The sequence below is a fragment of the Gordionus sp. m RMFG-2023 genome, chromosome 5, assembly GCF_954871325.1.
Source record: "Gordionus sp. m RMFG-2023 chromosome 5, tfGorSpeb1-WG-v2, whole genome shotgun sequence".
In the NCBI taxonomy this organism is placed as follows: Eukaryota; Metazoa; Nematomorpha; class Gordioida; order Chordodea; family Parachordodidae; genus Gordionus; species Gordionus sp. m RMFG-2023.
In genome coordinates this window covers 12,844,668-12,872,056 of record NC_088779.1, presented here as the reverse complement: position 1 = coordinate 12,872,056, position 27,389 = coordinate 12,844,668, and the positions used below count along the sequence as shown (strand labels likewise).

At 23.7% G+C, this 27,389-nt stretch overlaps 1 protein-coding gene across 1 annotated transcript; it reads left to right on the top strand.

Moving 5' to 3' along the window:
* Positions 1-1,039: 1,039 nt before the first annotated feature.
* Positions 1,040-24,434, top strand: LOC135930176 (uncharacterized). The gene is made up of 4 exons (XM_065466958.1): positions 1,040-1,667; positions 20,042-20,154; positions 20,799-22,999; positions 24,012-24,434. The coding sequence occupies exons 1-4, from the start codon at positions 1,386-1,388 to the stop codon at positions 24,224-24,226; spliced, it is 2,811 nt and encodes a 936-aa protein (XP_065323030.1). The 5' UTR covers positions 1,040-1,385; the 3' UTR covers positions 24,227-24,434.
* Positions 24,435-27,389: the final 2,955 nt, after the last annotated feature.

Sequence of the window (27,389 nt, the reverse complement as noted above, 5' to 3'; positions counted from 1 at the left end):
ATAACTACCGTTTATTCAATTATGAAAACTTGTAATCAACTAATATATTATCATCCAAAGAACAATCAATTAAGAAATTTGTCAAAAAATAGAACGTCTAAATTTATCCAAAGATTTAGTGACACTGATAAATACCTAACTATAATTTCACCATATATCGATGAAGACATATTATATCACCGCTATTCTAAAATTCAAAACATGACAAATGAATTTCTCGACTCAATTTTTAATCCAATTGAACCCTTGTTAAATATAAATACTATTGATCAACGAGGTTTAATCCCATTATCAAAAGAAATATTGTTTGACAATGAAAATCAGTACTTCAAGTTTGATTCACCAAATTCAAACATTCTTATAAATGGTCCACATCACCTTGAAACCTTAAAATATTATAATTTTCCAAATAATTCTTTAATGAATATCTCAAATGCTTCTCTCATTTTAAATAATTATACCCACAGGCATTTTTTTAATACTACTCATATCAAAATACTCACGAGTAAAAATAGTTCTTGCTTATTTCTCAACATATTAAATGAAAACCTTTTTATCAGTAGTTTGAAAGAAAATAACATATATAATATTATTTTTGGAATTCTTCCAAAGCCCATTCCTATCAACGATAAAGGGTGTTGTTTTTATATATGTCCATTCCCCTTTAAAACTGCAACAAATTTTACGAAGAAAAGGGTAAAGTTTAGAAAAACAAAGATGCCAATATTTACAGGTAGAAAATATTTATAATTTTTTTAAATATTTTTATTACTTACATAAAATAGTATTATACATAAATTATGCAAATAAATATCTTAAAATTAATATATATATTTTTTATAAAATATATATAAAAAAAATTAAACGATTATATGGTATAAAAATCAATATGAAATTAAATTTTCTTTTAAAATATTATATAGTAACATATAATTTATTGCATTAAAATTAATGAAAAAGCGAAAAAAAATTTTTCGTTTTGTTCTTTTTTCTTAAAATTCTTTTAAGTTAAAGTTTTTATTAGGATCAATATTTGCATTTTTTTAAAAAACTGTTAAATTTTTTTATTACTATCTTACCTGCATTTAAAATTCCTTTTTTTTTCTTAAAAATAAGTAGAATACAATAAAACATCTCATGTTAAAACTGGATATAATACAATTACTGATTCTAATGGTATAAACTATAACACAAATATAACTGAAAAATTTATCGAATGTTCAAAGTATTTAAATCTAACTGATACAGTACTACAGGTGAATGAAAATCTATGGCATATTTCTAATCATTCATATTCATTTAATAAAAGTATAAATTCTTTCTCATCGTATTATTATCATAACCAATCGATTGCGGCAACAACCAAAACCACTATTCAATTTAATATGGGGATAAGGGAGGATATTATAGTGTTTAATAGCACAGTAAATAACAATATTAGCCATTATACATCTAATATCGTTACTCAAAAGGAAAAATCATTTGCTTATTGGGCTCTATTGTTATCAAGTGTCCCAATCATGACAATATTCGGAAACGTCTTAGTGATACTGAGCGTTTACAGGGAAAAAAATTTACATACCATCACAAATTATTTTATAGTGAGCTTGGCTTTTGCGGATATATTCGTGGCCACATTAGTTATGCCCTTTGCTGTTTACATTGAGGTAATAAATTTTTAAAAATTAACATATTTATTAGTGAGTGTGGAATATTAATATTTATTTGAATATTTGAGTTTATGCATTCCATTTTTATAATCTGGGCATTGAAAATCTAGCGTCGTTAATTTTAATTTTATACGGATGAAACATTTGAATGCGAAAATATTAATCCATAATTTTAATAAATGAAGGTTTTTTTTTATAGACTTATAACTTTAAATTGTACATAAATGAAAATTAATTTTACGATAAACCAACAGAGGATATTAAAATCCTATAAGCAATTGTAGTTTAGCTTTATTCATTAAAAATTTTGTTTGGAATTAATAAGAGTTTATAATTTATTAATACTTAATCGTTTTTTTCAGACTTTCTTCTATATCGTGTTTCTTTGTAAAAGTTATAAAATATAGTTTTAAAGGAAATTTTAATGAAAATAGGTAGCCAAAACGACAATTGCATCGTCGTTTCTATACAAAGCCAAAATTAAATTTATATCCTTGTTATAAATAAATGTCTTTAAATTATAAAATGTTTAAATAGATCCATTCCAAATGTAAAAGAATGTATAAGAAATGACTTTTATTTAAAAAAAAAAAATCCTTTGACGATTTAATTTAACTAAAATATAGATAAAAAAAATTGATAATTTTTGATTTGATTTTTTTATAAAATGTTTAGTTAATCTCATTTTTAACTTGGGGATTAGTTCTTGGAATCATCTGTTAAAAACATCTATTTTAAAAAATATATTAAATCTTAATTTGTTGGTTAAAATTATATTTCATACATTCATAAATTGTGTATAAATGTATATTTTAGACTGATCATATATTTCCTAAGAGTATTTTGTAAGACTTGACGTGAGCTTGATTTACTTTATATGTATGATAAGGATTAGCTAGTGTATGAAAAATTACTTGTATAATATATATTTTTTTAATCTAGTATATTTTGTCCAATCACCAAAATGTAAACGCATCCCAAAAAATACAATAATTTAAAAAACATTAATCGCAATTTGCAAACTAGATATAATATAACCAAATTTTCTTCAAATAAAAACATTGTATACTACTTTTTTTTACCAGTCACGAAAATGGGTCAATTAAGTTTTAGAAAATTTTTTATATTTAATCGATAGACTATATATAAAAAAATATTGTCTTCAATTTTTTAAAAAAATCTTCAATTTAAAAAAAAATATATAATTGAAAATGTTCAGTGATTAATATTTTGTTCTCTTTTTTGTTTATTAGGGAGGCACTCAACTCAAATTAAATAAAAGTTGAAAATGAAGTCTCAGAACTTGATATTATAATTAAGCACCATATCAAGTTTAAAAATGCGAGTTTAAGCTTTATTTTCTTCTCATCATTGCTTTATTGCCAGCTGTGATGCATACTATCCTAGTATTTTTTTGCAATATAAAATTTGAAACATGTAAAATATTAGTGTCGTTAAACGGCTCGATTTGAGCGGATTAAAAACTGCAACTCAATATTTAATTCAGAGAAATATTAGATTTTGGTCCTAGATGGCAAATTGACATATATTAGTGAAATCTCGAGGTTAAGGCTATAATTTTCTGGATAAAAATATTGAGTTCGCACTTTTTAAATCGGCTAAAGAATTTTCTTATCCTAAGACAAAATATATAAATAACATATTTAAATATAATTATTGAGCTTTTTGGGACTCAATTGTGTTTTTCATAATTGTGCCCCCCCCCCTTTTAACATATTTTTGTATATAATATTGTTTTTTTATAGTATACTAGTTGATAATCCGCCAAGAATGACGGGAATAATAAAATCTTGAACTATTATATGAAATTTTTTTTTAAATACATTATTTTATATAAAATAAATGACAAATTTTAGAGTGATTATTTATTCATTTTATTAAATTTAGAGTAAAATATATGAAATTGTAATCAAAAATGTAGGGAAGATATTGATAAATTGGTGTTGTATGTCATTTCCAGAGTTCAAATATTGTTGTTGAGATAAAATTTTTATACTGGCATATTTTGGGGTGGTAATATGAGATAAATGTTTTTCAATTGGCTAAATATAATTTAAATTTATTTGTTAAATCTAAATTGTAATAAGTACTTAGGATTAGTGAGGAAGGTTAATTTTCTGGCATGGGAAGATATTGATAAATAGGTATTTTATTCTATTTGCAAAGCTCGCATATTGTGGTTGAGATAAAAAAAAATTTTACTGCCATATTTTGGGGTGGTAAATAATTTAAATTTATTTGTAAATCTAAATTGTAATATAAAAATAATTTTATAAAAATTAATAAATTTTACTTTGATTGAATATAAATATACGTTATTTTAATTGGCTAAATATAATTTAATTTGCTATATTAAATTTAATAATATTCATTCTTACCATATTGAGGTGAGGTTAGTATTCTTTTTAATATAACACAATAAGATCTCAATTATATAAATTAATTGAAAAATAAATGTTAATAGCAAAATAATAACATATATAAGAAATATTATATTACAAAATTTAATATAGAAGGTGGCTGAGTGGAAGAACGTTTGCCTTTAAAACGTTAAGTCATAGGTTCGAATCCTGTGATGTACAAAATATTTTCTTAAAATTTAAAATTAGAGATATATAGTCTCCATCGATTTATTTAACATTAAGAGGATAGGAAGGTTGATAGAAAAAATAAATTTTAACATTAAGATGATGGGAATAATAAAAATTAACGTTAAGATTATACGAAAACGTTCATTTCTTGATTACGGTGATTATATATAAATGTTAATCCTTATTTGTTAAAATGTATATTTTAAATAGAAAAAAATAATTTGGTTTTCGTAATTTGTTAAAGGTCACTTAGGTCAGGATTCTCATTAATTACAATAATCTGGACACTCATTTTATATTTAAAAATGTTGAATGTTTTGGCAAAATTAATAATAATATTATGAGTGCGATATAAAATTCTCCTAAATAATCCTCTGTAGTTACCAATATAAATTTATAAATTTAAAGTAACACTTAAATTCGCACTAATAAATTTGTCTTCTCTAGAATGACGCATAATAACGGTGCCATTAATATATGATAATGATTTTAAGATTTTCTTCTATATGGACTCTAATTTAATGGTGTTATATTTAACAAATATAAACTATTCTATAATTATCTGCTTAATTTTATATCATATAAAATTGCTTAATAAACCAAAATAATGAGGCAAAAAAAAGCATCCATATTTAAATGGAAGCCTATTTTGTTAATTGACCATGTTCAACTTTGAGAAAAAATATATTGTAGCTTCATGGGAAACATTTTTTAATAAAAAAAATATTTTAAAATAAATTTAGAAATGTACATTTTTTTTCTAAAATTGATTAAATTAAATTAATGTCTTTTATTTCAAAATATTTAATGGTAGATGGCACTAATAATGCTTTTAAATTGCAAAACAGTTTTAGAAATTTTTGACCATATAAAATTCTCTGGATAGTAAACGAGTATTATAAATCCTTTGGGAATAGTAAAATCTTTTACAAGGGAAAAATTAAAAAATGTAGACAACTTAGTTTTAGGCCGGATAAAAGTTATCTTTTGGGGTTGTAGTTTAGAATAGATAGTGCCAACATTTTTTACTTAACGGGGAGAATTAAAAATTTCAATAACTTGATTTTTTAGCGAATAAAAGTTTTGGGTGGTAGATGGGTAACAAACCTTTAGGATTAAACTAATCCCTAATATTAGTCTACTACCCATAACTTTTTATCCACCCAAATCACAATTAAAAAAAAACATTTTAAATGCTTATCTGCAACTTGTGTAAATGATATGATATTATAAGCCATTTATAATGTGTATTTACTTCTTACAAACTATAAGATGTTAATAAAATTAAAAAAATTTAATGTCCATTCTTAAAAAATATTTTAATAAAGCTACAATAATTTTTAATGTTAAATACGTGAGCAATTAATAGAAGAAGCTTATTCTTAATCATTTAAAGATGGAAGTCTCCATATATTTTCATGATTTTTACAGAATGAATAACGAGTGAATAGTTCTATAACATGTATGGCCAAGGCTGCCGCCAATGCTAGTGAATGCAGGGGAGACTGGGGTTAGTCGAACCAATTTTTACAAAATTGGCTATAGCACTTGTTGTTTTATAGATAATATAAAAAATAATATATAATTGGATACCTAAAACTATACTCTATAAAGGTGCCTTATAAAAAATCTGAATATAATCATATTTTTTAATTTTTATTTTTTGTAAAAATGAAAATTTTAAAAATGAAAATTTTGTTCAACAAGCACCAATAGCGGGGTGAGGCAAACCACTTCAAGGGGTTTCCTAAACTATTTGTTTTTTAGGCCATAATAAATTGAAATGCATTTTTATTTATTAATAATGATATGTATAGAATAATTTTATTGTTTTATTGTTCAAAATATCATAATACTTATAAATTGAAGCTAATTATATATAAAAATTGAAACTTAATTTTGGCTAATTTAATTAACATTTTGGACATAAAAAAATATGAATTTTAAGGAGAGATTAAGATTTCTTAATATAAATCCTAAATACCAATCATAAACAGCCATGAAATTGCCTTTTCTAGAATTTGAAATTTTTTTCATTATTAATTGCCATAATTGACGTGTATGGTTTAGCAACCCGCTAGCTCTAAATTGACAAATCATGTTTGAAATAATATCTGGATTTGATAAATACTCATAAAACTTACCCAAATTATAGAAGAATGTTTAAACTTTATAATAAAATTTAATTTACAAATAAATGATTATATATTTTAATAAAAATTGAAATTCTGTCGTGTAAAAATCTTTTGAAAATTTTATCAAAATTTTATTTCTTAAATTTTAGTAATTAATTATTTCAAAATTTATTTTGTCCATAGATGTATACTAATGAAAACTATATTAGGATAAAATTTTAACCTTCTGGTGTATTTAATTTTAAAATGAGAAGAAGTAGTTTGCCAAGCCCCGGGGCTTACCTAACCCCAGTCTCCCCTACTATTGCACGTATGCTAGATTTATTAACATGAAAATTTTACCATTTTTGACCGTGAATGCAATTTTGCACCTTACACCAGGAATTTTTTCGTGAATTATTGTTTTTAAAATTAAAAAAAATATGTGAAGAGAGTATTAATTTAGATATGCCTTTAGGAAATTATAATAGGGGAGACCAGGGCTCGTCGATGCAATTTTTATCAAAATCATCATAGGTCGAAAGTAATTGTTGTACTTGAATTTACAAAATACCATAAGATAGCCCAAACATCTACCTAATCTTATACATTGATAAATTTTTAAATTATTTTATAGTTTTTTGTCAAGATTGAATCTAGTAAAAGTGAATTTTCAAGCCTCAGACCCGGGGCTTCTAGATTCAATAATTTTATTAAGTCTCCCATAGTATAATTAATATGATTGTTCTAACTTTCATGGACAAAGTTTTATTTATTAAATATCCATTTAAAAAATAATTCATATAGAAATGACAAAATATTATATTATTTTAATTATAAAAAATGTGTAAAATATTTAAAAAAATTTTTTATTTTTTCCAAATTCTATTGTATTACAATTAATTTTAATATATAATAGTGGCAAATAAATACTTATTTTATATTATTATATAAAAATATTATAATATATCATATTTGTAAGAATTATTTGAATGATCTTAGTAGCCCTGATTCTACTAGCCTCTAGTTACTAATATAATAAAACCTTTTAAGAATATATTAAAAGATGATATAGGATTATGAAAGTTTCATAAATGCGAAAAGAGGGGTTTAAATTTCATATAATATTAATTCTATTATTTTTAAATTCTTCATAATTTAATGCCACCTAATACAGTGTAAAAACATTTTGATTTTTACATAAATAACACATTTTATCATAAAAAATTAAATATCGGAGGAGTGTAAAATATTTTTAGCCTCAAATATACATATTATACAATGCTAATTATAATTAAATTAAAATTTTTAATATGTCTGGTTTTTAAATAAAATCCGTTAAACCGACATCCGCCGACTATTCCTGGTTTCTCTTTCTCCTAAATTCTATATAAAAAACTTTGAAAACTTATTTTCATTTTAAGTAGAACGTAATTCAATAAAAAAATTCCATTTTATAAGGTAAAAACTTTATTATTTCATCTTCAACATTTTTATAGATCAAAAAATAGTCTCAAAAAAACTAAAAACTGAACAATTAACATTTGAATTAGACTTCTGAGAACAACTGGTATTTATCGATTAAATCTGATCTGGGGGAGAATACGATAACTAATAATTTAGTATTGAGAAAGAAAAATGAAATTAAATAAAATGAGCTATGTAATGATCTAGAATATGAGTGGAAAAAATAGGGAAGTTGTATTTTACTAGTGGCATTGTTATACCTTAAATTACTAAGAATTACCTACGAGGAAAATATTATTCGTGTAAAAAAAAGAAAATATCTTCCACTGATCGAACGTCAACTCAATTTCTTCTTGTCAAATTAAAGGCCAAATTTTAATTTATTTCTTTCAAATTTCTCAATATCCAAAAGATTGCAGCTAATTTGAATTAGCTAAATTGATCAAATTTTTCCGATATTTTATGGAAATATCTAGGCATTTATTTGCACTATGTTTTAGGAGTTGGCAAATTCAAGACTATGCTATTTAAACCTGGATATTTTGGTAATGTTCAAAATTTTAAATTATCTATAGCGGGTGTTTTTTAATTTTTAAAGACTCGACATTACTGGAATTGTACTACAACATGTAGAGAACCTAATCTATTTACAATTTTGTCATAATCTATTTTTCTAATTCCTAAGAAATGATCAACATGTCTATATTATAAATTATTTACTTTTTAAAAATTTACTAAACCCCTACAATATTACTACTATAATAATCTTTTAGCAGATTTTAGTTATTCAATTAACTTAAATCGAAGCCTTGGCCTAGTGTCACTATTTTGGCTTCATATAAAACTTAATTTAAAGAAACCTTCTCATTAATATTAATAGTATTATAAATTCATTAAAAATTCCCATTTTTTTATTATTTCAATTTTTTTTATTTTTTTCTTTTGATACTATACCAGGATATGCCACCTAAACCATGATTAAATGACAGTATTTAAATAAAATTAGTAAAAATAAATAGTTACAGCAAAAATACAAGCACAGTAACTTCAATATTAACTAATGTAAAAAAATTTAAATTAGAATTGCTTAACATCGTAATTACAATATAATTTGTTAATTTAGCCTTTCAAGGACATAATAAAAATTTTAAATTAACAAGCTCTTAAATGCATAGACGTATCCTTTTCCAGCAAATTTTATAGTAATAAAAATTTCATTATAATTATATCAACCCCTTCTGTTATTTATTAGAGACTTATTATTATTAAAGATGTAATCTTATGCAAAAACTTCCTTTTTTAAAATTAATTGGAATGGTAATCAATTCTAATAAATGTGCAACAATTTTTTGTATATTTTGCTCAAATTTCAATCATTGTTTAAATATTTTGATTTTTTTTCATTATACTTATTAATAGAGTTTGTAACCAAAACAAGAAACTGAAACCATGGAATCCGCATTAAATCTAAGACCCGACACTCTTTTAAAATTTTTAGGAATAATGAACCTCTTTTAAAAAATATTCAGAATGAGAAGAAGTTTAGGTTCCAAACTTTGACGAACATGAGCAGGGTTGAGTGAACGACTATTAACAAAACTCTTAACCTCAATATAAATAGAAAACAAGGTAAAAGCTATATTAATGACATTAATATGTAGGAAAGCATTTATAGAAATTCAGCTCGTATTAAACTTAAATAAACTTTCTATGAGTTCTCATTCGTTAAAGCCTTGTTATAAATGATACTGATTCTATGTTCTATTTGGTATGAAAATATTAAACAATTCATTTATATAAAAAAACTGTTTCACTCCGAATTTGGATATAAATTGTTTTATCAACTCAATAGCAAATATTTTAAACTTTTTTGAGGACTATCAAGGAGTTAAATTTTTCCTCTCTAATGAAGATGATCATGTAAAATTCCCTCTAGCATACTATAAAATTTAATTACAATTAAAGATTACAGGAAATTAATTAAACACCACAATAGCTTTATAAATTTGATAAATTTAGAAGTAACATTAGTAAGGCCCCTTTTTTTAATCATGATCGATAAATTAGACTTGGCTCGTGTTTAATAAATCAAAATGTTAAATACAATTTAAAGGATGCCAAAGACTTTTCAAAAATTATTTAATTTTAATAAATAATTTAAATTTTGTTTGGAATTTGTAAGAAACGACAAATAAATTATTTCTCAAGGGCAAGTTTGTCCAAGGATGGGTCCGGTTGAACTAAAAACAACTTCATCTATTTTAAAATTTAAATGTTAGAAATATAGATTAATGCGCAAAAATATTCTTAAGAAATATTGTATGAATATAAACAAGCAAATTATTAAAATATTACTCCTCTATAATTGAGTTAATTTTCCAATGATTTTATCAGTATTTTATGTCATATCTAAATGCCTATGTTTAGAAGAATTTATCCATTTGATCTATTTTTCTAAAATAGTATTTAAAAAATATTTCATTTGTGCAGGAACTCATGCTTGGTCAAATATATAATGATTTAAATATATTCGGAAAATATTATGATTTTTTAAGGGCTGCTTGATGAATTAAGCTTTCATTTATCCGTTTTAAAAAATTTTCCAAAATGAGAATAAATAAATTTATCTTATTTATTCATTTTGAACAGTCGGCTTATCTTGCTATAGGCGGTGATTTGTGAATATCCTATTTATAAAGCTCTGTTTGAACTCAGCAATCAAATAAATTATGAATCATCACTTGATTCCTTTAAGCTCTGATATATTACCTTCTGTGATTTCATGGTTTCAACAAAATTAATATCATTTTTTGAAAGAGATTGCATAAAATACTAGAATAATTCAAAAAATTAGCAGATATAGTAAAAGAATTGAATTATCGAGTATTATATATTATAAGAAACCTTCTTTTGAGGAAATTCAGATCATTCTGCCATTTAGCTAAGAGAAGAGTTTTCTCCAATCCCATAAAAATTTAAATTGACCTCCTCTCGTAGGCTTACTAAATATTTTTTAAAAGAAAATTTAATCAACAACAACGAAAAATAATAGTAACAGACAGAACATTATCTACTAAATACTTAAACAATCTTATATTACTGGCACCATGAGCATCGAGAAAAAAAGTAGAGTTTGAGGGTCTATATCCTATTAGACATCTACACTGGAACCCTTATCTCCAATGTGCACCTGTGAAATGAATTCTACTATAATCTAATTATTAATTTCGGTCTATAATTTTCAATTAATTCTTTTTTTTACAACATCTTATGGAAACACAATAAGTAAAAAAATAATTTAAAAATTGATTTTTTAATCACATTATTATAATAAGTTTTTAATCATATTACTTTAATAAGTTTTTAATCATATTATTATATTACATTCATATACATGAAATATTATTTTAGTTCACAGGTTTGCAGGAAGTATAGATGTTTAAAATGTTTGTTACAGTTTATAATTGAAAAAAATGCTTTTATATAATATCACAATATAATAAGTAGGCAAGAATATTTTGAAATAGATTATTATTATAAAAATGTTAGGTTAAAATTGTGGGAGGAAATGGTATAATATTACTTTTTTATGCAGTTCATTTGGAAAAACTTTAATTATTATGAAATTAAGAATTTATATTAATGAAAACGGCAATAAAATTAATAATTTTATTAAAGAAAAATAAAATCCCCTCATTGGTTCTTAATAAAACTAAAACTGATCCAAAATCTGTCTAGAGTTTAATATTAGATTTGGCACATTGGCAAATATATTACTCTTTTTTTTTGGGGGGGGGGGGGCTCTCAGCAAGTAAATTAATTTGAAATTCTGAATACATAGCCAAACTGAAAAAGTTTAATTCTATAAGAGATTCAAATATATAAAGAAATTTATTTTAAAATACTGTTTAAATAAAGGAGAAGTTTAATAAAAACTTTATGAATAATAAAGTACTAAATTATAATTTTATTTTAAAATTGGAAATTATATTTTATAAATTTAAATCCCAAAACTATCAAACATTTTTGAAAAAATATATACTAAAGAGTAGAGACCTGCAAAATCAATTTTTTTTTGTCACAAGCCTGCCCAAAACTTTGATATAATATATTTTAAGTTTAACCCGACCTATGACCCGACTTCTTGTGAATTAGGAAATATTTTTCAAACTGAAACATTATTTTAAATTATGTATTAAACTTAAATATTCAACATTTATGAGTTTTTTATTCTATTTATTTTAATATGATATGAAAATGAATATGAAATATTTACCTCCTCATTTATTTGAAAAAACTTTTCTTCTTTTTTTAATTCATTTTTTAATGATGATATTTAATCAGGCAAAAAATGAATAATAAAAATATAATATTCATATTCGGGCAGGGGCAAGCTTTTATTTTATTGATGATCCTTCCGGGCGGGGCAGGCCATCCCTACTTAACAATAGTTTAAATTTTTACAAACATAAATTCATATTTTAAACATCCTAAACAATAATGATAGATAGATAGAGAGGGTGAAAGCAAAATTTCACTTTCAATACTTTCTTCTATATAAACAAATTTAAAAATTCGATAATATTCTTTTCTGATAAGGATAAAAAAATATTGCCTCTTATTTTTTTAAGGAAAATTTTATAAATTTTTTCATTTTCGGATATTATACTATTACATCTGAGTTCAAGATTTATGTTTAAAGATCTATTTTCTTCTTTATATTTTAAGGAATAAATTTTTTTAAATTCTATATATTAGCATGCTAATCTAAAATTAGGCCTTCTTGGAAACTTATTATTTTTAAAGTTTTTCTTTTGGTAAATTCGAACTTATATCTAACTAATATATATTTTCTAAAAACAATGATTAAATGTCCAAAGACTTTAAAAGTAACACAATTTATTAAAATGTTTTATTAATTATGATGAGGTTGCAAGATATCCAATGAATTGATTAATTAAATAAGTTGGGCGCTTTCCATAAATATAATTTCATTATAGCTATTATAGTTTTTATTAGATTATGACAATAATTTCATCAACGTTAAAAGATTGTTTTATTATTCTTGCCATTAATATATATTTAAAAAAATTGTGATTTATCCATGGTAAAATACATTTTATAATTAAAACTTATGGATAAAATACCAGCTCAATAAGCAAAATGTAGGTTGATTCCAAAGAGAGAAATGGTTTTGATTTAATATATATTCGAGGGAGATATGCAAGTTTAGTTTAGTTAGGGCTAAATGTCGGTTAGTTTGGCTCAACTCACAAGCCGAAAAAAATCTCTTAGCGCGTTAATCTACATTAGTTTCTTTCAAATTTAAGTGATTATATTTTTAAGAAAAACCCCCAAGCCATTCTGATAGTTTTCGGAGGCTAAAAATTTGCCTAAATGGTTAATTATTTAGTTTTTCAGTGGATCATTATATCGCGGTATATTTTTTGTAAAGAAGGTTAAATTTTCATTTATGAACGATATTTTGACTAACTTTTAAGTCATTATATAATGTATAATTTTATATTTTATTGTGATTTACATACCGATTTATATAGCCATAATTTTTAACCGTATTATATTCTCTCTTAATATTTTGTATTTTCCTATATTTTATTATTTGTATTCGAAACATATCTGGTTGTTGTAACAGAGAAAAAAAAATATACTAAATTGACAATTATGTTTTTTTAGTAATCACCTCTTGGAAATATGTCAAGCGTAACTTTAGACTTTTTAATAAATATAGGCCACAAAATCAGAACCTATAGAAAAAAAATTCCAATTATTATTTTAAAATATATTTATTCTTTTTTATATTGAGAATTTGGTCTACACCCTTTTTTATTGGATGACTGTATTATTTTTATTATATTTAAAATTAGTATCCGATAGGGGTGGGACCAATACCAATATATTCTTGATTTAAAATACCAATATAAACCAATATAAATATTGGTATTGGAATATATTGGTTTGATATATTATTAAATACAATATAAACCAATACCAATCCCAATATTAAAAATAAGAAAATATATATATTATTTGGTTTTTCAGTGGATCATTATATCGCATATTTTTTGTAAAGAAGGTTAAATTTTCATTTATGAACGATATTTTGACTAACTTTTTAAATCATTATATAATGTATAATTTTATATTTTGTTGTGATTTACATACCGATTTATATAGCCATAATTTTTAACCATATTATATTCTCTCTTAATATTTTGTATTTTCCTATATTTTATTATTTGTGTTCGAAACATATTTTAAATATGATTGGTTTAAATAAATTCTATATGATAATTAGTTCTAATAAATTTTTTATGATGACTAATTCTAATAAATTTTTAATGATGATTAGTCCTAATAAATTTTTAATGCTCCAAATCATTTTAATATTAAAAATTACCTCCCCCCCCTTATAGAAAATTCCTGGTTAGGGGCCTGTTCACATCACTTAAATTCTTATTAAAAAAAGAATTTGGATTTAGTATTTTATGAGTTGGTTCTCAGCCCTGTTTTTAATTAATATGCTTCATGATTTTTTTTTCTTTTATTTAAAACCACAAATTATGGGTTTTTAAATCACTATTTCTATTCTTTTAAATAATAAGAATTTAACCAATACCAATATATAAACCCCAATGTTTAAACCTATATTTTAGACCCAATACCAATACAATTTCTTTAATCTTGGGTTTTTAATATTAGTTCCCAGCCCTAGTATCCATCATTACTAGACTAGTCCTTAAAAAATAGGTTTATTATGCTTGCCAGTTGTGGCGAATATAATTTTCTAATAGAAAATAATCTACCTTTTTATCCTCTACAAATGTGAATCTAATTTTGACATTATAGAAAATCGGACATTACTACTTTATATTTATACTATATTCCTTTTTTAATAATACAATCTTATAGATCTTATTAATTATTTATTTAATTTAATCTCCTTCGTTGTGTTTGTGTGTAACATAGTCAAATGAGTTTGCAATTGCAATGGTTTTTTTAAATTTGTTAACATTCTTTTTTAATTTTAATAAGTATCCATTGTGAGATGTTGTGACAAATTTAATTAATTAATTAATTAATCCGAATAAAGTTTATCAGTAAAACATAGTTTATAATTAATTATCTTCTATACAGGTAAGTAACATATGCATTATTAATATGAATTAATTAATAAATTAAATATAAAGTGATATGATATTTGGTGATTTTTTAAAATTTATTTTGATTTATATAAAATAGTTGATCATTATTAAAAATATAAGCATTTATTTAAATTTAAATTAACCCTTTGTTTTTAAAACTAAAAAAGATAAATTTATGTACAATTACTAGCATTCTTAAATTTTGGTTGATGTTTTTATATACCAACCTTAGCATGGAGAAATAATTAATAACTTATTTAATTTGTTAAACTCTGAAAGAAATTATGTGTTGATTAAATGATCAATATTTTTTCAAATCTAATATCCAAATATCCTATATTCTATATAATTTACTAGAAATGGTCCCAAAGTTAAACGCTTTTTTAAAAAATAGCGTACTACCATTTCTTTTCAAAAAAAGATAGCGTATACTTTTTAAAAATGGTAGCTCTTCGCGTATACCTTTTTATGCTAATTTATAAAGAAGTTTAAAATAACTATTATTTTATTTTATATAATCGTCAGTAATGTTTTATGTTCCCTTTTTTCGGCATTACAGAAAAACATAAAATTCCTTTCATATTTTTCATGTAGACCGTATGATCGAAGATTATCATAGACTTGAACATTGTAATATAAAACTAAACAAAATGGAAAGAATTTTAAAAAGCCAATAAATTAATATATCTCTATATTCGAATAAAATAAGTTCGATTATATCGTTAGTCTGCTAATTTCGAAGATATAAATTCATTTAATATCTTCACATTGGAAATTAAATTAATTAATAAAAAAACTCTTTCTTTATGAAATATTTGGTTATAAAGTAAACCACTATGAAGAGGTACAGTAAGTTTAGAAACAGTGTTCCATTTTTAATGTTTTTTTAAAATATTTTTAGTTTGAGCTATTTTTCTTAGGATTTTTAAAAATGATTCTATAAATATTATAATATTCAATTGGGAATTCACCTTAGACATAAAATCAATCCTATTAATTATAGTAGTCGCATTACTCTTATCATCTGCTTTAAATAATTATTATTTTTTGATCTTTCAATATTCCTTTTTCTTTTTTAATTGAATTTGACTAGTTACATTTAAGTGAATCTCCAAGGCGAAGGCATGTGTAACTTTATTATTGCATTTTTATTAACAATGATTATTATCCAAATATTAACAACTATTTTGATGTTTTGTAGTGGAATCTTTTGTATTTTTATTAATTTTTTTCTTCAATAAACGTAAAAAAAATCCATAAATCATTATAAACATAAAAATAATTAAACCAAATTATAAAATTATAAATTATTCAGAGATCTACCGATACTAATATTTTTTATGAAATTATCCATAAAAAAAAGTTTAGGTATAGCCAAGATTTTTCCAAGGAGAGGGAGGGGTGGCACTATTATGTTATTTTATCTCAATAAATTTTGTTGGAGAAGATCTTTTTTTAAATTATTGTTTATATTATAATATATTGTGTAAATTATTTTAGGAGGTTTTTTTGGGAAAATTTTTCATCAACTTAAGATGATATTTACAAGAACTGGCAAATTTCTGAATTTTCCTCCGCTACGACTAGGCTAAAGTTCATTTAAACATTTGAAAAAAACTATCATAAGATTTTTCCCAGTTTTCATTTACACAATAATAGTTTATTTGACTTTTAATTTAAGCTATATCCTTAAAATTTTAATTAAGCTTGTAATTTATTTTCGTATGTTTATTCTTCAACTTAATTCCGCTGAATTTTAAAAGTAAAAAATAAGTAAATTATTAGGCTATAAAGAGTATAAATAGACTCTAATATTTTATTTTTAAATGCAGTCTTTCTTCTTTTTTTTCTAATCTGTAGAAAATTTGTAGATCAATTTATTTTTTTAGAAATTCATGGCTATAATTTTTTCTTTAAGCGGTTAATAATTGTATTCAGTTAATATCAGTTAAAAGGGAGATTTTTAGCCGTTATCGACCAATACCTTGAATATGGGGCAACTAGCATTGATTTTTGGATTTATAATTAATATTTTTTTTCATAGCCTTCTTAGTCATATAGTGTCCTTTTTCCAAACAAATAGCCGCCTTTTGGAATTTTATAATGTTCTTTCCAATATTAATTAAATCCAGATAGGATTGCATTCTGGGGAAAAAGTCAATATGTGTTTCAAAAAGGACACCATATGACTTTAAAATAAACTATAAACGATTTATAACTATCTCAAAAAAAACAGCAAGCTACTATCTTTCGCTAAAGCGCATTACTTTAATAACCCTGACGGCCATAAAACACAATCATTTAACTACAAGGCCTCAAGTAATTTTAAGAATACACATTAAATATTTTATCCTTTATCATTTCGGCGAAGCATAAATTGTTTATATAATCATAAGTTTTGGAAAATAAATAAGGTTATAAATTAAATTTAACATGCGGCAAAATCAATTTATTATATTATTTTTTTTTAGTTTTAAACTTTTATTATTATATATTTATTAATTTGTGGTATACGAATAAGGAGGTATTATAGAAAGTGGTTTTGGAATTGATGCACAAATTTAGCAACATTGGTCATATTTTAATTTATTTTTTAAGGGTGGGGATGGAGGGTTGGCTTAATAAAATAATTTAAATTGTTATATATATATATATTTAAATTTTATTATATCGAAAAAAGTATAGTTGTGTGTACGGCATTTGCATACTAAAATAATCTTTTAAATTTAAGTTGATTAAAATGAACACGTTTTTTATTCAAAATTTGGAAATGAAATGGGGAGTTAGTTCCTTTAGAAAAGAACGTTAAAAACTCTAAAAAACAAAAAATTTCATAATGGTATTTTTTAAAATATTTATAGTAAACATAAATATGCATTAAAAAACCTTATAATTATTATATTTCCTATAAATATTTTGCACCTTTCTCTTAATATGAAAGGAATATAATAGCCAATAAATATTATAAGGAAAGATATTATAATAGTTTAACAAATATCGATAGGTTTATTATTATATTGATGCATTTGTATTGTGTTTGACTAAGACTTTCATTCATATCATATTATGTAGATAGCCTAACCTTTTTATTTCTTCTTCAAACAATCATTCAATTTTATATAAAACTTAAATATGTTTTTATTACAACTATATTTGAAATGAATATATGATATATATAGAGAATTATTATCTCCATTAATCCTTTTTAAAACATAAATTTTTATTTGCTTTGAGGATACAAATATAGTAAAGTCTTATAACCATTAAATGTAAATGTTTAAAAAATTTTTTAAACTTTATAAATAATATCTAATATCTCATTAACTTTTAATATTCAAATTTAAAATCGATAGCTAGGTTGATATTATCTATTTTAACTCGATTAAGGATCAATATACACAAATTTAAATAAATACTCATTTGCTCAGCGCATCGTATTATGTACTAACAAAACAATAGATGCTGTTTTGAATAATCAATTAAATTTAACTTGATTCATAGGTTGGCCTATCTTTCAAGGTATCGAAGGATTTATGTCTAAGACCTGTAAATAAATGGTCCTTCCAATCAAACTACTATTTTAACTTCCCATTTTAGATAGTAATTGTGAGAAACCCAGTTAAAAACTTCCAGTTTAAATGTTTGTAATAAAATACTTTCAGATAATCAATATTTTTATTAAATTTAAAATCAAACTATCCAATATAAATAATATAATCCTATAATTAAAAAGAGATGAGTTTGGTTAAATATTTATGCCTCGTCCTTACTCAACGAAATTAGTTATGAATTTAACTTTCGCCAAAGCATGCCGAATCAATTTGAAATTTTTACGTCCTATAAAATACTTTTTAAATTCAATATTCAAATTTTGCTAGAATATTTTTTTTTAAATATATTGTTTTAATAATAACATAAGATTCCGGAATTTGGTTTACTAAAATTGATTACTAATGTTAGTAAGGTATCTCGAACATATAAATTTGATAATATTGTCGAAATTCGTTGATTAAATTAATAACTATTAAAATCTTATGTGAAGTTTTTTTAAAAAATCTTTCACTGATTTATATACTCCCCGGTTGACAATCAAAGAAACTACTTAAAGTAGACAATAAGATTTATTTCATTTTTCTTATTTAATGCTAATTATTAAATTTCATTATCTTTAACAAATTATTATCTGCAGTATATTATTTGTATAATATGCAATGTGTTTTTATTATTTTATAATTATAGAACTTAAGTTGTGATTTAAAAATAAATTTTTAGTACAATTTGAACCTTTTACATTACATTATTTTACTTAATCTAAATATGGGCGAAGGTCTTATATTGTCTAAGATAGATCTCTGATACTATGATTAGATTATTATTTTTATTTCGCCTAAAAAACAGCTTATAAAAGCGTTATGGGTAATATAGATTTTTTTTTAAAAATAATTTTGCCAAAAAAAATTTATGTATAAATTGGACAAGTATATAAATTTATTTATTAATTAAAATTAAAAACCACCCATTTATCTTATATTATATTTTTTTTAATCAATAAAAAAAAAAATTTAATCTGAAAAAAGGATATTTTATTCTAAGGAAATAAATAGATTTTTATTTCTTACTAGAGAATCTTAATAAAATTATATATATATATATATTAGAAGATTGTAAATAGATGGCGCAAATAAGAAAAATAAATATATTTGTTCAAAGTTATTAAATACCACAAATTTTAAGTCTTTTGAGTTTAATCATTTATTAATTTGTAGAATATCTTGACTACTATTTAATAATAATATTATAAAAAGAACGACGATTAAGTTGAGTAAAAACTTTAAAAAATATATAATTGGTTTTGGCTAATAAATTTGATATTACTTAGGATATAGAAAAACTAGTTATTAAAAATAATCTCTTGTATACAAAAACTGAAATAAAATTATATATAATTGGTACATAAAATTTTACAATATTCATTAAAAATTTATATTAATTATATTTTTATTATTATTTTATAGTTTACAAAAGGCATATGGGAATTGGGAGGAATGTTATGCGATTTTTTCATTGCGTGTGATGTGTGTATGAGTACGGCTTCTATATTAAATCTGGCAGCCATTAGCATGGATAGGTTTATAATTGTATAATGTAGGTAATATAAGCATAAATAAGCGATTAATGGAAAAGAGAATAGTACGTGAGAGAGAATTTCTTTCATTGTTAAGTGTAGATTTGATAGGTTTTCCCTTCTGCAATTTCCTATAGTTTTATATAATTACCGATGATCAATTTCCTATTTTTCATTTATTTATGGTTATTTAGTATTAAATAATAAATATTTATTGGATATATCTAAATATAGCTTTTTAGCTCACAATGTCCTTTTTTAAACACATAGTGGCCTTTTCAATTTTATGCTGTTATTTTTAACATTAATTATATATCGGAATGCAAATTATAGTTTCTAAAATTGGAACAAAATAAATAGTGCCTTTTTACGTTTTGTGATTATAATATTGTTGAATCTGACAAAATAAATATAAAAATATAATTTTAATATAGGAAATTTTTTCACTAAGTATATAATTATAATATTTATTAATTTTTTATTTTAATATTCATAGAAGTTCTTACCACCAGGCTCCATTTTCTTAAAAAAGTCACAATTATATTGATTCAGGGACTTCTACTACCCCCTCCTCAAAATTGATATTGCCCCCCACCCCCTCAAAAATTTTAAAATTATAAGTATATACATATTTTATATAATATTAGATTTATAGCCGTGACAAAACCGATCAAATATTCCAAGCAAAATCATAGCAGAAGAGTTCCATTAACAATATGCGTCTGTTGGTTAGTTTCAGCTGCAATAGGGTTACCAATAATTCTTGGCCTAAACAACACTGAAGGAAGGGACAATACAGTTTGCACATTTTACAATGCAGACTTTATATTATATTCGTCGCTATCTTCCTTCTATATTCCTTGTTTAATAATGATATATCTTTACACGAAAATATTCAAAGTGCTCAATGAAAGAGTTAAAAAGGCTCACAAATTTAGCACTCATCAAACATCTGCAGTCCCTATAACTGTTCCAACTCTGGTAAACGATGAAGAAATTCGAGCAGAAAATTCCACTAATGCAATTGGCAAAAATATCTTATTAATGGGCAATAATCGTTGGAACAATAAGTCTATAATAACTTTACCAATATCGTCTAATTTCCAATCTAATATCATAGATTCGCGTGCACTTTATATAGATAACAAACATAAATTAAAATATTTACAACATATTAAATTGCTACAAACACCTGATGATTCGACTTTGACTTCTAATAAGACATTGCTTGATCTTACCGAACCAACTCTTGTATTAAATTCTTCTTCCACTAATCCAGACGAAGAAAAATCTAATGATACTATTAATAAAAATTTAGAGAATGGAATCGGTAAGGAAAGAAAGTTTAAGAAACGTCAGGGCAAAAATCTGGTAATATTCAATAAAAACCTACGCAATAGAAAATATTTATCAACCATTAAAACGGATCCATTAGTGCACACAGATACAACGCCAAAATCATCTCACTATGGAAGTATTGATTGGGCAATCTATAAAATTGATGAAAGGTTTCCCAGAACTCAGTCAAATATGAATATAAAATTTTGGTTAGAAAAATTTAAATTAAATAAGAAACAACCAAACAAAAGTTGCATATTTTTAAGAAATCAAGGGTTTAACTATTTTAAAGGTTCTCACAATATTTTAATAGGTGAAAAATTATGTTCTTACGATAAAAAATATATTACTTCAAACAGCTTGAGAGATTTTAAATTTAACGAAAAAACTTGGAATGCTAGATATGATTTACCTCATCCCTACTTTGTAAATTCTCAGGGTAAAGTGGATTTACAATTAAAACCACGCTTTTCCACAGGTTTGGATTTAAATAAAAATCGAATAAATGGAGTATCCAATGAATCTACGCTGGATTTAATTTTAAGTAACAAACGCAATGTGGATAATATTATGAAAAAAGAGTTCAAAGAAATTATCATTACCACTAGATCCATAGAAGATCTAACAGACTTCCTTGATGATTCTAGTAATAACAAATTAGACAGAACACTAAATCTTTTTGAAAAAGAGTCAAAATTAAACAATCCTTATTCAAACCAAATTAAAGAAGATAAAAATGAGGTTAAAAATCCAAAATTGGAATTGAGAGGCACTAAAAAATTGTCTTTTAATGTGAACTTACAGGAAAATATCAGCTATACTAAAAAATATTCAGTCAAAAAACAAATTAAATTGTATAAAGGATTGTTGAATAACAAGGCGGACAAGAATGATCCCTGTGATATCTTCTTTGATGATAATATGTCTAATCAATTTCAAAATAAATTAATTTCCTCAATATCTTTGCTATCTAACGATGTTTCGAATAAAAGCAAAAATGCTTTCAAATTTTTTAAGCATCTAATACCTACCTCTTTAAACCAATATACGTTTTACAATGATACTGTACCACAATCAAATTTGGCTTCAATCAAATCTTCCATCTTAATTTGTGACACTGCTCAAACGGATTACTCGTTAGCTTTCAAAAATTCTTTATTATGTTCCAGGCATGTAATTTGTAATAAAATAAATACTTTAGATGGTCCAAAAAAAAATTACGATTTCCAACCTAATAGAAGACATTATTCGGAAGATAGTTATCAGTGCAATTCGTCCACTTTAGATAAAAGAAAATCTTCGTTTTACAGATCGAAATTTAGTATCAATAATGATGGGAGTAAAAGGCGAGATGACCTTAAAACTCTAGCCGACATAGCTCCTACAAACATAGGGGAGATGACTAGCAATTATATGGTCAAATTGATGAAACGTCGAAATAATAGTAAAAAACGGGACAAGATGGCTAAAAAAGAAAAAAGAGCTACTAAAACATTAGCTATAGTTTTAAGTAATGTTTTTTTTTATTTCATAAAACATTATATCTGAAATTTAGCCATGGGTGGGGAATTGAAAGGCGAAAAACAATATTTTAAATTATAATATTTCTTATCCCGAAAATCGGGAAAAAAGGAATGAAAGGAAATCATTATAAACGGGAACTTTATAAAAAAAAGAATTTTTACAAAAATGTCTTATAATAGCAAAAATTAAGTTTAATTACTTTTTAAATTAACATTTTTTAATAAATCTGTTAATTATTAATCTAAAAAAAAAATTATGTTGAAGATTTCTTGTAACTTTTTTTGAAACTTAATTATATTAGTAGCTATATTAATTGAAATATATTTTTAGAAAAATATTTTTGAATGTGTTTCTTAATTATAAAAAAATACTGTTTTTAGTTAATATAAAATTACGTCGAAAAATGTTAGTTAATTTAAAGGAGGTAATCTTTATAACTCTTTTATTAATCTATATTTTATAGATTTTCTTAAATAACGTATACCATATAATAGGCCTTTTTAATAAACAAATTAAATATTCGATTCGTTTCTAATAAAGTAGGAATAAAGGAGTATTCGTTTCGAATAAAATGAAATTGAGAAACCTATAAATCTAACAGGTGATATCTTTAACAACATCAACCTAGTGAATGGCTCTTCTTAGAATTTTCTGTCAAAAAATTGCATGAACAATGAGAAAAACTTTTAAATAAATATGTATTTTAATTTCGTTATTAACTTGAACGCATGTTCTTTTCAGATAATTATATTATTTTTTTCTGTTAAAAATTAGATAAACAATAAAAAGAAACTTCTAAAAATAAATCTGTCAAAATATTTTGAATCTAATTATTTTATGATATTTTAAAAAAACGAATATTTTGAATTGAATACAAATAGTAAATTTTGTTATTCATACAATGAATCGAACATGAATAATCAACTATTCTATTCGTTGTTTTATATTTTAATAAATTATCTTTTTTTAAAAATCAACTGCTCACCCCATAAAAAAAGTTGTCTTCCTCATCAGTTGGGTCCCATTTTTTACGGTCAACTTGTTAAACGCTGTTTGTCAAAAACTGAATCACGACCCATGCAAACCGAGCATATTCTCCTTTACCTTAACCACATGGATCGGTTACATAAATAGTCTGATGAACCCAGCAATATACACGATATTTAATATGGAATTTAGAAAAGCGTTCAGAAAATTATTATGTAGTAAATAATCCGAAAATTAAATAATTTTAATTAAACATTACACACACACACCCTAAACAAATGACACTTTCTAATATCTGAAGAAAAATATAGTAAAATATCATGTAAAATTTAGAATATTTATAATCAAATTTCGAATATATAATAACGCCGCGTTTTTCGAATAATATTTTATAATCAATTAACTTCCTTTTTGATTGAAATTCAATATTATATAAAAAAAATAAATAATGTAAATATACAATACAAGAGAACCAAATCAAAAGGATAGAAAATCTCCACTATGAATAGCTCATTTATTTTACAAGAAAAATCGTGCCCTTTTATATCTATTATTATTATTATACTAAATATATAATATATTAATATTGTATGATGAAAAAAAATTATTTTCACAAATTACTAGAAAATAGTTATGATCGATTTGATTTGTTTGAAATAGGATGTTGTGAAATAAAAGTTTATTTAATATTTTTTATTTTATAAAATATATCCTAAAATATTATTTGTAAATTTTTTTTGGTTGCTTATGAAAGTAATATGCATGTATAAGATTTATAAATCCGAAAGGAAAAAGAAAATGTGATAAAATGATTAGATTTTTTGGCAAAAAAAATTGTGTCTAAAAAAAATTAAATCTAATATTTTGGTTTTAAATCGATAAATATTGATTTTATAGTTTTAAACATGTGAAATCACAATACTTTTCAAGAAAATGTTGTCGAACTTTATTTAAAACAGGCTATAGCTATATAATCATCAATATACTATGTATAATGGCATATATAATTTTTTAATTTTTCTCTTTACAGAATGTTATTATTAAATAGACAAAGTATAAACGGTTTAAATGTTTTATATGTATTTTCTGCGCTTAAGATATAAGAAACCTAGGAATATTCTGCCTTTTATTTTATTTGATTGCATAACTACAAAATTTATGAATAAGATTGATCTTATTTAAAAAGTTATGATAAATAATTATACCAGACCTTCTCAAAAAGACCCAAAAGATGATTTTTAAATGTACAGTGAGATCGGATTGCAATAGAGTCTGGTACCTTTAATTCTTTTTTTTTTAAATTTTATATTAAAAAAATAAGTAAATAAATAAATGTTCCTAATATTTTAGATAACTTTTCCTAAATTAAATATAAAGAAAAAATTAAATTAGTATATGGGCTATAATTTTTAATACTTAATTTTTTTACAACATTGCATAATTAATACTTTAAGAAGTAACTTTTTAAAATACTGCAATTTATCAAAAATATAAAATAATAAAGGTTTCAATTATTTAATAATTATCAAATAAAAGATTATAAACCCTATTCTAAATAAAATTATATTTTATTTGAAGAAAAAATTTGTTTAATTAAACTAACCTTAAAATTCAGTTTTAAAGATAGTGAGAGATGACTACTAAAACAAATGCTTATTGAAATTTGAATATGGTAATAAATTCTATAAGAAATCAGAAACAATTATCAAACGGAGATATAGAAAATTTATCATTAAAATGAATTAGAAACAGTAAAACGATTTAAAAATATATATTTAATGCTTAAATTCATTTAATTTTATGATTTTAATATTATTAAATATGTAACATATTTATATCAATTTCGTGAAGTTAAACTTAGCCGAACAAAGCCCTACTTTTAGCATTATTATTGCTGCCTATGAGTGATTTATCACTTCCATTAAGTTTTATTGTATCTATTTATTAAATGATTAAATAGGGAAAGAATTATTGGTATACAGATAATATTGGCATCATGCAAAAATGGAAATTGTAAAAATTATAAAAATTTGAGTTGCTTAATATTTAATACTCTAATTATTAGTTCTATCAATTTCGCTGCCACAAAAAAATATCTGAATTAAATGCCAAAATAAAAATTATGATATCACGTCCTTAAGTATAACATCAGCCAAACTTCTTGAAGCATTAACTGAAACTTTTTTCAATAATTGGTGCGTATTTAATATATTCTAGTTAGTGTTGTTAAAACGCCGCGAGTCGAGACCCTGACCCAAAGCTCGGGTCGTTTTATTCGACTCCGACTCAATGTTTGGGTCGTTTTTTTCGACTTCGACCCGAGTTCAAGCCGAAAAAACGATTTCAACCCAAAATATGGGTCGTTTTTTTCGACTCCGACCCAAGTCCAAGCCGAAAAAACGACCTCGACCCAAAATATGGGTCGTTTTTTACGACTCCGACTCATGGGTTGTATTTTTCGACTCAAACTTGAAATTTGGGTCGTATTTTTCGACTCAAACTTGAAGTTTAGATCGTATTTTTCGACTCCAACTCTTGGGTCGTTTTTCTGACTCAGACTCAAACATCGGGTCGTTTCATTCAATCAGACCCAAAATATGGATCTATTTTTTAAAGACGACTTAAAGTTAGGGTTGCTTTTTTTCACCCCTAACCCAATATCTAGATCATTTTTTTCGACCAAAAGTCAAATAACATTTAGTATATATTAATATTATAGGCGGGAAAGTTACTTAAAGCTTCTTTAAATTATAATGCTTGATTAACTATTCATCATAGTTATATTTTAAAATTTTTAAGTGAAGATGTACCATAGAAAAGTGCCATTTGTCATGATGGTTATTTTTGAACTTTTTTAAATGAAATAGATAAAAATATATATTGTAGACATGTTAAATCAAAATTTCAGTGTTGATGTACCATAGATAAGTGGTAATTGTCATAATCGCTATTTTTGAACTTTTTTGAGTTTTTTTAAAGCAAATTGCTAAAAATATATATTCTAAACATGTTAAATCAAAAATTCAGTGTGGATGTATCATAGATAGGTGACAATTGTCATAATCGCTATTTTTGAACTTTTTCAAATTTTTTTAAAGGAAATATCTAAAAATATATATTCTAAACATGTTAAATTAAAAATTCAGTGAGGATGTATCATAGATAGGTGACAATTGTCATAATCGCTATTTTTGAACTTTTTCAAATTTTTTTAAAGGAAATATCTAAAAATATATATTCTAAACATGTTAAATTAAAAATTCAGTGAGGATGTATCATAGATAGGTGACAATTGTCATAATCGCTATTTTTGAACTTTTTCAAATTTTTTTAAAGGAAATATCTAAAAATATATATTCTAAACATGTTAAATTAAAAATTCAGTGAGG